Here is a 14,678-nt window from a genome sequence, read left to right on the forward strand (position 1 = left end):
AAACACGTTCTTTGAATCACATCTCTTAATTCTATCATTAACTGAAATTTCAACTTTTTATTCTATCCACTATTCAAATATTCGTTATAAAAATTGGTATAATAGCATTCCTCTACACAACAATACTATACAATCTGATTTATAAACATTTTTAGTATGTCAATTTCATATAATTGATTGGATATACGTAATAAAATTCAACATTGGTGGACGAATCTCCATTATGTTAAATTTACATCATAATAAGTCTCATTGGTAATTATTTCTATAACCTTAAAATTAAGTGCACTTCTTTTAAAAAGAAATTATAAGCATCAATTTTAGTTATATTTTTATGTATTTAATTTAGATTAAGACGTGGTATAGGCATGGAGGCATCTTGTAATTGAAGTCTCGTGAGTGGTTGTATCTATGATGTGAGCATGCTATGCTATTATACTTTATATTTGCCTTTGATCCACTGATGCTGAGTGAGTTGAGAGTGAAAGATTGAGATAGCCAATCGCGAGTTGAGAGTGAAAGATTGAGATAGCCAATCGCAAATTCCACGCACAAAACATCACCTTACCTTTTTTTCTCACAAACACATCAAACTCAGACACTGTTACTGCCATTGCTGAGAGAGAAGAGAGTGCAGCGTGGCGGTTTTGTTAAAACCACGGATCATTTTCTCCTGAAACTAACACACGCTAAAAAAGTAGAAAAAAAGAAAAAATTCTCGAACACACGCGTCTTTATAAGAAGACACCAACAAGCCATACATTCTCAGTACTACTACCATCACCACACACCGCTTATGATTTCTGAATTCTGAATTTTTCCTTGTCTTGTGTCCTATCCTATGCTTCTCTCTTTCTCAGTACTGGTGGCTCTGCAACTCCATGCCAATTTTTCAGGGCTCATGATGGAGTCTTGAACTAGTGGAAAATAAAGAGGGAGAAAGAGCACAGTGAAAAAAGATAACCCCACTAGGCATAAAAGGGAGAGGAGAAAAAAAGAGAAGGGCTTTATGGATTACGTATGAATTATCATCATCACAACCGTAGCTTTTTTAAGTTTTTATCTTTTACATTTTGGTGGGGAAATGGGATTTTAGGGACCAGTTGAGTGGGTTTTACCTTAGGGGTGTTTGGCCTTTTACTCGTAAGGCACTAATAATTTGAGGTGAAACAGAAGTGAGAGACATAAATGCAGAGAAATTGAAAGGAAGAAATAAAGGTAGCCAAAAGAAGGAACAAAAATACAAACTCTTCTTTGTTCTGCTGTCTGATGCATGCACGTCTGGTCCTTTGATCATGACCACTGAGGGTCTCTTCGCATGTCGTTTTTGAGCCCCATCGTGATTCTATTCTCAGAAACAGGAGAACCGAGGGCGAGAAAGCCGGGGAAAAAGTCATTTTTCTTTCTTTCTTTCCTTCTTTTTCCTTTTTCTTCAACAAAATAAAGCAACTCCTATTTTCCTTCTGTTTCTCAAAGTTTCTCACTGGTTTTGGATTGGGGTGTCACACAGGGAGAGGTTTCTACTCATGGAAACTTGTTTGCAATTTGCAGTTTTTCCCTTTTCTTCTAAGCCTTCACAGAATTTATAGCCTCTGTTTAAAGTCGGTGTTGGTGTTGGTGTTGCCTCTTCCAACTGATGGTCGTGTTTGGTTGGCCAACCTTGTCCTTTCAGGTGATTCCTGTACACACACAAACACAAGCACTGTTATCACATGAGCACTACTTAAACAACTTAACATGGTTCTAAACTTGTGGCATATTCTGTGTCTTGGTTTCAGGAAACATAAAAGCAAGCTAAGGTGATTGGTGACTGAGTGAATGAGTTAGTGAGAGAAACAAAACAGGGGTCTAATGGCAGATTCTGGTTCCTCAGAAAAGTACAAGAAATCCGTTTCGTCTTCTTTCTTCAGTTCTCCTAGGTTGTTCACCAATTTCACTCCCAAAGGTTTCCATGAAACCGAAACCATGATGAGCCCTACCTCCATACTCGACAGCAAGCCTTTCTCCGGTTTCAAGAACCCTTTTTGGTCCGAAACAAACAGCCCCAGAACCCCAGGGAGTGAACACAAGCGTCACTGGGACAGATTGGATTCTAAAGGTGTTGGTCTTGGCCTAGTGGACGCTCTTGTCGACGAAGAGAAACACAGTGAGGCGAGTTCCAAACATGAGAGTCGAATGGTTGTTTTTGGATCTCAGCTTAAGATTCAGATTCCTCCGCTGTCCCCAACTGAATCATCCAAATTAGTAGCTGAAAAGGGAAATTTTTCCCCTGGGAGTGTGTGCATGGGAAAATCTGCATCCGGGGGTGCTAATTCTCAGCGAGTTTTTATGGGATGTCTCTCTGCAAGCGAAATGGAACTCTCTGAGGACTACACTCGTGTGATTTCCCATGGGCCAAACCCAAGAACCACTCACATATTTGATAATTGCGTCATCGAGAGTAGCTGCTTCGAACTTGGGTGCTCTGTTAAGGAAAATGGGTGTTTTCCTCATCACACCAATTATCACTCTCGAAGCTTTTTGAGTGTCTGCTTTCACTGCAAAAGAAACCTTGGAGAGGGTAAAGACATCTACATGTACAGGTAATTGCTTATTCTTTATCTATCCCCGTAAAAATACTTGTCCAGTTCTTTGTTCTTGAAATAGGAATTTAATTGGCTTGTTCGATTTGAGATGTGAATAGACAGCAAATTTTACTCATTTTTATAGACTAGATGAAACCTCGACTGAAATTATTCTGTTTGCGTCATATAAATTATGGTGAACTATGAAAAATCTGGGAAAAATTACTCGGAAAAACAAAGTCTTTTCTTGTAGTATTATTCTGGTTTTATTTAGTTTTATTTGGCCTGATCAATATTAAAAAAAAAAATGAAAGAGTTTTACTGCGAGCATATTTGTCAGAACTTATCTGGCACTAGGCTCTAACAGGAATAGCTGACAAAGGATTCAAGTGGTCTTTATTTAAAGAAAGGAAAAAAGCTGATTTTGCTCATTTGTGTACTGCAAAGTTGCTTTAATATCTGATCATCAAACGGTACTACATCTTGAATATATTTCTGCAGAAAAAATTAAATTGATGTCATAATGAATGGGGCTCGCCTATATCTGCCTAATTTCGTTTTGTCCTCTTCGTATCTTTGAGCTCTTTCTATCCGTCCTCTTAAAACAACAAAGACTGGGAAAATTTTGAATTGAAATATTGTAAGCCAAAGTAACTCTATTTTCTATTTTGGTCAAACACAATTAGTTCTTTTGTTACACTATAAAGTTAAGGATAAGAGTGAAATGAAAGTATGATCTACTAATTTATATTAGATCAGAACTATTAATAAACATAAAGATCTTAAATTTAGTTGGTGATGTTGTAATGCAGGGGTGAGAGAGCATTTTGCAGCAATGAATGCCGTTACCAAGGGATGCTTTTGGAGGAAGAGATGAATAAATTAGAAGGCAGTGATATTTACGGGCCATAGTTTGATTCCTTAAGCCTCCAACGCCCAAAAGCCATTCGATGATTTGCTTCAAAGGGCTCAGAATAATACCTTCATTTTTATTTTTCTAGGACAAAAAATGGTCCTTGGAAATCAGGATCACTGTACCTGGTTTTTCTATTTCTGCTTATCAGTGTGACCCTGTATGAGATTAGCAATGTAGAAGATAGAAAGGGGAATTGCAGGCAGAGATAGTACTGTAGAGTTGATTTTATTGAAATGATGAATGAATTAGGGGATTGCTGTTGGGTTGGCCACAGTTTTGTAATGATACATGTGTATGACTTGATCTTCCATATTATCTTTGTTTATTGTTATATAATATAAAGTATTGGAAAGTGATAATGATAATACTATAATGACACGCTCATAGGACCAGTGACATCATCTGTAGTAGTAGTAGATTCTCTTCTCTTTGTGCTTTTAGCATATTTTCAGTACATGATGATCGGAGCCGTTGTACTGAGCATTTAGATAATCCGATGGTGGATTTGTGTATGGTTTGGAGTGGAGCACATGCTGTAAGGTTTAGGAGGGAACAGTTTTCTGACTTGGTCAGAAGAATGATTCTGTGGCGTTATGTTAAGCACAACATTTGTGGCAAAACAAAGATGGTAGTAAAACTAATGAGTAAACTCATAGCGTAGTTACCCTTCTTTCTTTGTTTTATTTATTTACTTTTGGTTAAAGCGAAGCACGTCTCTGTCAATATTTGTTTTTCTTATTTTTGGAAACTTGCAATTTCCTTTTTGGTGGATACTTGAAGCTGGATTTGGTAAGACACACACATATTTCTGCTCCCCGTAAAGTATTATTATTTGTTTATCCTTAAGATACACACATATTTCTGCTCCAGTCAAGTTTTATTATTTGTTTATCGTTACCTTGATATTTTTTAATATTTTTTTAAGGTTAAATATATTTTTAGTTTTTAAATTTTGACACAAAATTAAAATTTGTCATTCTTAAACCTTGATACAATTTGGTCTCTAAATTTTAAAAATGAGTAAATATAGTTTTTTTCTCCAAATTCCATTGTGTTGATTTTTTTTAAGTGTCAAACTTGTTTTAAGATAACATTGAATTGTTTTCATTTTGATAAGTTTCAATTCAAATGTTAGTCTAAAATATAAAATATATTCATTCACTTTTTAAGTTTTGGATTAAAATGTATTAAAGTGTGGAATTGAACAATTTTCAATTTTGTATTTAAAGATAAAAAAATATTTAATATTTTTTTTAATTAAGTATCTTGCAAAATGTTTAAATCATAAAATTGAGTTACTCTAAGATAATTCTCTAAAAAAAGTGATGCGTTTTTTGTTTTTCAAAGCTGAAATGTATTAAAAGTTGATAAATTCTATAAACTAAACGAGTTGTGGTAAACGTGTTCCTTATATATCCCAATAAAATTTTGTCAAAATACAGGCTGAAAATGCTTAATTGTAAATCTCGATTTTTTTTAAGACAGATTAGGGAAACATGTTTCTATTGTATTATTAGATGTGTTTTCACTATTCATATATACAGCTTTAACACATTTTTGTTACGTATAGAATGATAGAAGAAAAAAAAAACAACGAAACCCATTCTAAAGGCCCAACACAACCTTTTAAGGGCTTCGAAATTCACTGAAAAAAGGCTATTCGAACTCCATCTTAGTACACCACAAAATATCCATATCTTATTCATTCACACCTCACACACGCACGCACCGCACTAACTTCACCATAGCTGCTATGCCAGGACTGTAGCATCTATAACATGCTTCAAATTTCAACTCCCTAATGAATTTAATTACACCAATAAATATTTCCATAAAATAAAATGACTTGCGTTTACGTTTTGTATTTATTACCATTTCTACCCTCCAAATTTTCCAACTTTTATCCCTCACTCACACGCCGCACGCCAATTATCTCTCGTACTCCGCCATTCCGCCGGAGAACGCGTCGGAATCAGCCGGAAATGGAAATGTCCGGCACTGTACCGAGGTCTAGCTCCTCTCTCCGACTCAGTAACGAGGATAGCGACCCTTTTTTGGTTTCTCGTATAAGTAAGCTTCAAAATTGAAATTCCTCATCCACGACACATGCAACTTTTAATTTTCTTTTTGGCTGTATAAATTTTCTATGTGCTTTTGTAAATGTTATCCTTAATGCAATTCATCATGCGTTTGCTGAGTGATGAAGTATTCTACACTGAGCTTGAATTATTATGTATTTTTTTCTTAATTTTTGAATTTCATAAATTTATTTTCAAATATGGTAAAATGGCATCAATGTTGGATTTTGATTTTTGTGGCAGGTGCTGGAAAAGATGACGCTTTAACAACTGATATCGATCTAGAGGCTTCTTCCTCTAGTAAAGTTCCTCCTAGAAAGCACAAATATCGTATGAGCAGCATCAAATTGTTTGGGGTAGAGTTATCCCCTGACAATGTTGCTGTTGCGATGGTGTATTTTGTTCAAGGTGTTTTAGGTCTTGCAAGACTGGCTGTCAACTTTTACTTAAAAGATGATTTGCATTTGGACCCTGCTGAGGTGTGTCTTCTGAACTCGGGGTTTAATATGCTGTTCGTGCACATCTTTTGATTAATTTCATTTTAATTTTATAATATGTGTTCATTTATCTAACTTAAGGTGTGAGTTCTATGTGAACATTTGCTTAAATCAAATATAGAAACCAAAAGAGTGATGATAGCATTTCCTTGAACTTCCGATCCTTTTTCTTTTTTTATTGAATCAATTATGAACTGACATTTGAAGGACTGATATGTTACACTCACATAATGTTGGCTAGGCAGCTGTCATTGCTGGTTTGTCTTCTTTACCGTGGCTTGTCAAGCCTCTGTATGGGTTTATTAGGTGAGTCCAAAACCTACTCACTTTTTCCGCTTCCCGAAGTGGGTGCTTCATTATTTTCTCAATTTTATTTTATCTATACCGGGGACTGCATTTTCATTATTGAAGTAATTAATGTGGTGTGCAGTGATTCGGTCCCCCTCTTTGGTTATCGAAGAAGGTCATACCTGGTTTTGTCAGGGCTGTTTGGTGCACTCTCATGGAGTTTGATGGCTACTTTTGTTGACAACAAATATAGTGCTGCTTTTTGCATACTTCTTGGATCTTTCTCTGTTGCCTTCTCGGATGTTGTGAGTGTCTCCTACTTAGTTATTCACACATGTTTTTTCTCTGGAATAGTTTAATTACAGAAATGATGCTTGTTACACATCAACACCAAGCGGACTATCTAACATTGATGTGAAATTACTGAAACACAAGTGTGAGTGAACTGAAAAGTGGGTAGGATAGTTTGTAATTAAATGATAGAAATATATAGATGTAAGGTGATGTATGTATTATCGTTGTTCTTTAATTATGCTGGTGTACTTCCTATGTGCTTTATTTTTGTACTTGTTATCTTCAATTGCAAGTACATATCTTGTAGCAATGAATGGGAGAATCTTTTATACATATATTTTCTCCTTTTAATTGGAAGTTGGCTGTTTTATGAGTGTAAATGATTGGTGGAATATCCCTTTTTCTTGGTTTGCTTATTATATCAATGTTTAAGCTATCAATTTATGCCAAAAATCTGTAATACATAAAAAAATCCTGTTATCAAAATTCAGTTACCTGATCTCCATCCGGTAGTGAATCTTACATGAGTGCAAAGAACCTTGCACAACACAAGGGAGAAAAGAACCAGAAATTAAAAATTTTCATCCAAAAATCTCTTTCCAGAATTCTTCCCAACTGTTTGATATTTACAGTCAAAGATATCTTAGTTTTTTTCTTAGCCTTGGAATTTCCACGTCACTTAACTACCAAGGTACAGGTGATATGAGCTTTGTAGTGTTTGCTCAGGACCAGCCGAAGGGCTAGTATACAGTGACAAGAACCTTGGAGATTCACACTACAAAAGCTAATAATTACGGTTGGAGATCCTTGGGCCTTATAAACCTCACAGTTGAATTCCATCCTTCCAATCTGAAACCTAAGTACCATACCCTGCAGTAGGTCCTAACATCCCACCACACTCCGGAGACCCAGCGCCCATATGTGCTGGCTGTGCACTAGCCCTGACTAGTCTTGCATGAACACTGCAATGCCAACATCACCATCCATGCCCCTTGTTTTCAGTTGAGAGATATGGTGGAAGGTTCTGATACCAATTGATGCACTAAACTAGTTTAAAATGAAGCAAACAGGAAGAATTGAATAGAAAACTAGGGAAATGTACCCTGGGAATATTATGGAGTATGCGGGTCAGTATAACCAGGAAGAATTCAACAAGGTGATTCGTGAGCACCTCTCCTCTCTCCTACAACTTCTAACCTCCCATATTTATAGTCTTATAGATTTCAATACATTTAAATTAATTCCCTATTCCAAATTTATTTCTCTTTTTTACACACACCCCCTTCTAACTATTGGCCGTCCATCATCCATGAAAGAATCTCTCATGGAGTAAAATAAAGTGGAGAGTGAAAACAAAATAAATATTTTCAGAAATACAAAATATTTCTTTTTTTATGTTTAACTTTTATGAAATTTTATTGGTTTATCATTTCTTTTTTGTCAACAAGGAACAGTTTGGATAAATAGAAACAACTGTCTACTTGTTCTCTTCATTATTGACGTTTTTTTTATATAGATTTTATGCATGCTTGCAATCACTTCATTTTGTGATTCATTCTTTCATATGATTTGATTATTTTATAATGTACTATATTTTAAATTTTAATTAGTTAACTCCTTCCATCATCTGGTATTTAGGTTTTCATATTGCACTAAGGTATTAAATTGATACCTTACTGCTATATATATTTTAGTCCTTTTGCAGCTTTGCCTTTTCCATCACCGTGCTCAATGCATGGATGCAAATTCACCTTATTTTCTGTTTTCAATTTTATACGCCTCTGACATTATACCTGTAGTTTTCTGTCATCTGTAGATTGAAATTGTTCAGAGAACTATTTCAGACACTGATCTGTGCTTTAGGTTGTAGATTCAATGGTTGTGGAGAGGGCACGTGGTGAGTCACAAAGCACCTCAGGATCTCTTCAGTCTTTATGTTGGGGTTCTTCGGCCTTTGGTGGAATTGTGAGCTCGTATTTCAGTGGGTCTTTACTGGATGCATATGGAGTAAGGTACTGAAAGAAGTCTGTGAACCAAGATACTTCTGATTTCTGATAGAGGTATTTCTTTTTTATCTTTTTAATGTGCTTCTAAACTCCAATAACTATATACTGTTGCAGGTTTGTTTTTGGGGTCACATCATTGCTTCCGTTGATAACATCTGTAGTTGCCATTCTTGTAAAAGAACAACCAATGCTCGGTGCAGCTACGGGGCCAAATCTTCTCTTTTCCGGGACAGAGTTTTGGGAAAGTTCAAAACAGAGCATTATTCAGCTCTGGGGTTCTGTGCGACAGCGTAGTGTTTTTCTACCCACTCTGTTTATTTTCTTGTGGCAAGCAACTCCGCAGTCTGACTCTGCGATGTTCTACTTTACGTATGTTCACTGTTAATATGATCATTATTATTTTTTATCTATGAAGAGTTTCCTGTGCTCTTGGTATTCTCTTATCACCTCATTGTATTTACTTCAATTTTAAATGATCTGTTATCCATTTCAGAACAAATTCTCTTGGTTTTACCCCGGAGTTTTTGGGACGTGTCAAGCTTGTTACCTCAGTTGCGTCTCTGCTTGGCGTTGGTATTTATAATGGATTTTTGAAGAATGTCCCTTTACGGAAAATATTTCTTGCAACTACCCTTTTAGGTTCAACTCTTGGGATGACTCAGGTTAATTGTATAATTCAGTTAAATGTATATATTTTTAATGTGAGATGACTGTTCTAAACATCTTTATGTTTTTATTGTCAGGTTTTCCTTGTTACTGGACTAAACCGGAAATTTGGCATTAGTGATGAGTGGTTCGCGATTGGTGATTCATTAATTCTCACTGTTTTGAGTCAGGTTAGCATTTTATTCTTCTACTCATTAGTTATATACTACTGGCTCCCGACAAAATACCTTCTTTACTGTTGTTATTAATCAGGTTATTGTGTTTACTGAAAACAGTTTTCTTGTATTTCATTTATCCTTCGCTATTCAAGCATTAAAACTATTTATATTTCCACCCTTCTATTAGAATCTATTAGTTTCTCACTGTAATATTAAATTTTTCTGGGTAAATTTAAGTCTGCTATTGTTGGTACTTTTGAAGCTGCTATTATTTGCTAATCTTAGATGGGAAGTTATTGTTTTTGTTTACAATGCAAATGCACTAGTAACTTCTAAAAGCAGTTAAAAGGGCCTAAAGCACCAGCAGTTAGCAGTCTTTTTGAAGTAGCTCTCGAGGGATTTATTGTAGAATTAAATTACATGTTTGCATTTGGAAACGTTAATATCATTATGGTTTCTTGCGAATTAAAGACTAAGTTTGTTAGTGTTAGTTACTTATCATTATTCTTAGATGTTGAATTTATTTTTATTTTTCTTAAATGTAATGTCACTCTGAATCTATATGGTAAGGTTGTTTGGTGCTTCCTAAATAAAGCATTTTTTTTTCTAAAATCTCTAGTCTTCAATATGGTATCTGAGTGAGTTTGATTCTGCTCTGCCTGTCTACTCTTCAGATCAAATTTCTGACATTGTCTACTGCTATACTTTTCATTCAGGCATTGTTCATTGTGGTATTCATCCTCTGTTTGTCTGCTCATAGCTACTGTCGTCCCCTCTGTAGATCAAGAGAGTCTCATGTTTTTTATCTTGGTTCTGTGGAACTTCAGTCTAATGATTTACATGATGCACTAGTCTAATTTTTGTCCTAACTGTTGATTGGAAGTTTTTATTGATTGAGTGCATTTCTACAAAGAATTTTCTAGATATTTGAGAGATCCAGAGTTCTTCTGAAACCTAATTCTATTTAACTATATTAATATCTTCTTCTCAACCCCTCTTAATATCTTTATGCAGCTACTGATCTGCTAACATATACCCACCTTTAATTGGTCTAAACAGTTACAAGACCGTTTCCCTTGTTTTACAACCCCTTGTATTTCATTGAATGTCTATCCTACTCACACAACTAACTAATGGATATCTGATACAACTGGTACGACAGCCGTGAGAAAGAACTGATATCACAGCAGTTAGAAAGAACTGATCTTCTATTGAAAGAAAATAGGGATAATGCGTATCTATCACTAGTCTCCCCCTAAAGTTTCACATTGTCCTTAAGGTAAACAGCTTGTGACTGCTGAAGCAAAGTCCTACTGGTATTTCAACTGATTTAAGCAGCGTGGTTTCCAAGCCAACCAGACCATTTCATCCCAAAATTAACGTTTAATTAACCTGGGACAAACACAAATGTGTGAGTGAGTCAATTCTTTTGTAACACTGTTTTCTATGGCCTTTTTGACCGTGAAACAGAGTGTTTCCAATTGCTGCTGAAGAGGTTATGAAGTTCTTCCACCTTATTTTACTGGTTTTTGTTCATGTGAACAAGGAACAATTCAGTTCCTGTGGCTTCCTGTTTTCTTCCTATTTTAGCATTTCATCGCACTAATTTTGAAAAGAAGCTATTTCTTTCTCTAGAGCTCCTCCAAAATTCCAATTCTTCACCATACTCTTTTCCGTGACTGTATATGATTCTTGTGTTTCTTGCAATGGCGGTTGCTCACATTAATTTCCTCAGTTTCCATCCTCTTTTGTCCCTCCAATTCTTCTTTTCTTGGTCCATTCACCAGATTTGATTCTTCTTTGCCACCTTGATACTTTCCTTGGCTCTTGATCCATTGAAATTCATCATCGCTTATTTTATCTTCTTCCTCTGAATCTTGAAGACAAACTCAAATCTTTGGTTGAAAAGCACATAACACAACCTTATCAGAGGTAGGAAATGTGACAATTTGGTTGCTATTCTAACAAATCATACAATTGAGAGTGTCTCCTCTCAGTGTCATCTAAATCCCAAGGTAGGTTCTCCTCTCGCACTTCAAGTTCCATCAATGTTCTAAATTGATCAACTACCAAAGGTGCATCCCTTCCCATCAAATCTTGGAATCATTTTCACAACCTCCACAAGTCCAAGATTGAAAGCCCTCATACCTGTTTATATAACTGAAATCGTAACAGTGAGAAATAATGGGTTTTTTATTGGTTGAAACTAGTAAGGGAACACTATGATACCTGATTCCAGATATCTGAGAGTACTGTATACACTCTTCGCACTACTTTCTCTACCTCAGTCCCCTAACCTATTTACAGTTATCCCAATTTATAGGCAGCTACTGGTTTGATAGCGTAAACCCACATTTAATGGGCCTCTAATAGTTGTAGACCCATTCCCCTTTTTCTAACACACAAGCCCTTGTATTTCTTTCTAACTAACTAATTACTAGCATAACAAATTAATGGCTATCATAAGTATCTATCAATACTGGACGCCCCCACCTCGCAAGCATTGACCCTGGCCCCATGGTAAATATAGCAATGATAGCTGAAGTTGCTTAGGATTCCGAGTGGTAGGCAGCTACTCGTAACATATACCTACCCTTATGGGGACCGGAACCTGACTGTTTACTAACTTAACTAATGGGTATCTATCAATATAGTTGCTGGTCCAGTCCCCTTTTTTCTACCATAACCCCATGTATTTCTTTGATTACCTAACCTATGTAATTGCTATCATGACTAACTAATGGGTATTTATGATAAAAATCTTAGTTGTAAAGTTTACTAGTCACTCATAAACAGAGGACCTTTCTTTGTAGACTATTTTGGTGTTGTCCTTCTATTGTGCCTTTAAAATACATTGATTTTGATATATTAAATAAGTTTTTAATGTATTTAGAATATCAAAATCAGTATACTTCGATGGCACAACACAAAAAATCACCAGTAGACAATCTAAATTCGTTTATTTATAAGAAGGAAAATGCAAGCAACACATTCTCTAACACACTCTTCTATTGATTAAATTTTATGGCAATTCATAAATTTTGGTGGGTCTCACTACTTATTTAACCATTTTTTTCTCCTGACTTTGTAGTTTTCAATCAATATTAGCCAATTATACAGTGTGTTGGAGATCTTGTTATTGGCACTCTTGTAGAAATACATGGTTTCCATGGATTTGAAGTTCGAAATGTAAAAACATAATTGTTTCTTCTTCCGACTTGTTTTTGAAGATTAACACCTTCCTTATGGAGAAGTAAATTTAAAGGATGAATATACCTTTTGTAGCAGTTTTGATAATGATAAATGAAATTTGATCTTTTTTATGACTTACGACATAATTAAATGTGCCCTACTAACGCGCACTACGTGGATAACTTTCGTGTGCTTTGGTTATACAACTCAACTATTTGTGTATTATCTGTTGCAGCAAAATTTGTCTTGCATCTGATTACTGATTTATTACAGGCTTCTTTCATGCCCGTTCTTGTGCTAGCAGCAAGATTATGTCCTGAAGGAATGGAGGCAACTCTTTTCGCAACTCTCATGTCTGTATCTAATGGAGGGAGTGTTCTTGGGGGATTGTTAGGGGCGGGCTTGACTCAACTATTTGGAATTACCAAGGACAAATTTGATAACTTGGCACCTCTGATAATCCTTTGCAATCTTAGCTCATTATTGCCTCTACCTCTTCTTGGCCTTCTCCCTAGGGACAATCCTGATGGGAATCCGGACGACGATTCCGATATTGAGATGAAGTGTCATTGATTCTGGTTGTTTGTCCTTGGCTTTTCACGTACTTGTCTCTCTTTGCCAAAGCTATAGCTCTCATTGTTTGCAAGTTCAACAGATGTCACTTACACTTGCAGAAAAAAATTGTATATGTATATACGATGCTCAAGTTTCTACCATGGGTTTTACCACGACACCAAAGTCAAGTTAAAATCAAAACTGTTTGATTTTGTGGAGAAAAAAGCTTCTAGACAATATGACTCAAGATAGTGCTAACCATCAACGACAGTGTCAATCTCGTCAGAACTCTGAACTATCATTCACGGGGTTCTTTGTAGTGTACTTTCTCCTTTTTTGTTTAATCATGCACCCTTTTACTTCTTTGTAAGAACTTGGGGGCTCTGTATTTATTAGCCAATAATCGTTATTCGATAATGGCAATCGCTATTAAGCTGCTTACGTGTTTCCATAAGCAGTTATACTTAATCAGAAAACAAGCAACTTATATTTCTTGTTATCTTCTAGTAAAAAGAAGATTCACTGGGTCCATGTACTGCTTAAGGTTAAGTAATTTTGCCGGGGTGCTTATGTTCAACATTCTCATATGTAGTAAAATGGAGGACTAGTGATTTCATATAGTTCTAGACATAAAACATTCGCCTGTAATTGTCTAAATAAAGTTCTCAGAACTTATATTCAGGATTTTCAATTTTGAATTTTTTTTAAGATTTCGTAGTGTTTGGTTATGTGTTAAATTGTGTAAAATTCATTAGAATTAATTTTGTAACGTAAAACTAATACGTGTTTGATTTTTAAAATTAATTAAAGAGTAAAAAATTTACATCGAATGAGAAGCAGTTAATTTTTACTTTTAGGTTGGATAATTGATTCAATTGGAATTAATTCTCCAAACGCAGCACCCTTTAAAGGAAGAACGAGTCAATGTTTTATTTATGCTTTCTTTCTTAATAGATCATAATGTGTTTAATAAAAGTGGGAAAAGGAGAGGGAATGAAGATGTACCGGAGTGAAGGTTATAAGCTACGTACGTGTACTTTATATGAGTGCTGATACATACATCACTTTTTTATAGACATTCCAACAACACTGTTACACGTTGTTTTGCTTTTTGTTATTTCTTAATTTTTTTTTTGTTTTTTTTTTTTTAATTTTGTAGTAGGGTTGTCGGGTGGATGTTGGGATCATCCTAGGTGTCCATTTATCTCCTTTTTATTAGACATCCTTTACATTATCTTATCTTGTATTATATTAATATAGCATGTATTATCGGTATTAAAGTTTACATGGTTGATTAACCTTTTATAACTTTTAAGTCAGTTATTAAAAAAAATGATAAATTTATTATGTACTACAGTTTGTAATTGTAACTATATGATCATGTTCAAATAATTTATATACTTAGCATAAATTATATGTTCATGTTTTATTATCAAGTTTTTAATCAAATGATGACCTGTAGTT

The 14,678-nt window shown here is 35.1% G+C and overlaps 2 protein-coding genes across 2 annotated transcripts; both read left to right on the forward strand.

Moving 5' to 3' along the window:
• The first annotated feature begins 554 nt into the window (after window positions 1-554).
• Window positions 555-3,839, forward strand: LOC114191088 (FCS-Like Zinc finger 8-like). Its single transcript, XM_028080255.1, has 3 exons — window positions 555-1,672; window positions 1,779-2,582; window positions 3,377-3,839. Exons 2-3 carry the CDS (start codon window positions 1,852-1,854, stop codon window positions 3,474-3,476), a joined length of 831 nt encoding a protein of 276 aa, XP_027936056.1. The 5' UTR covers window positions 555-1,672; window positions 1,779-1,851; the 3' UTR covers window positions 3,477-3,839.
• A 1,376-nt stretch (window positions 3,840-5,215) lies between these two features.
• On the forward strand, window positions 5,216-13,924 carry LOC114189642 (folate-biopterin transporter 1, chloroplastic). Its single transcript, XM_028078266.1, has 9 exons — window positions 5,216-5,550; window positions 5,802-6,037; window positions 6,297-6,361; window positions 6,486-6,648; window positions 8,501-8,649; window positions 8,758-9,012; window positions 9,137-9,305; window positions 9,387-9,479; window positions 12,933-13,924. Exons 1-9 carry the CDS (start codon window positions 5,322-5,324, stop codon window positions 13,230-13,232), a joined length of 1,659 nt encoding a protein of 552 aa, XP_027934067.1. The 5' UTR covers window positions 5,216-5,321; the 3' UTR covers window positions 13,233-13,924.
• Window positions 13,925-14,678: the final 754 nt, after the last annotated feature.

Source organism: Vigna unguiculata, chromosome 7, assembly GCF_004118075.2.
Source record: "Vigna unguiculata cultivar IT97K-499-35 chromosome 7, ASM411807v1, whole genome shotgun sequence".
Classification (NCBI taxonomy): domain Eukaryota; kingdom Viridiplantae; phylum Streptophyta; class Magnoliopsida; order Fabales; family Fabaceae; genus Vigna; species Vigna unguiculata.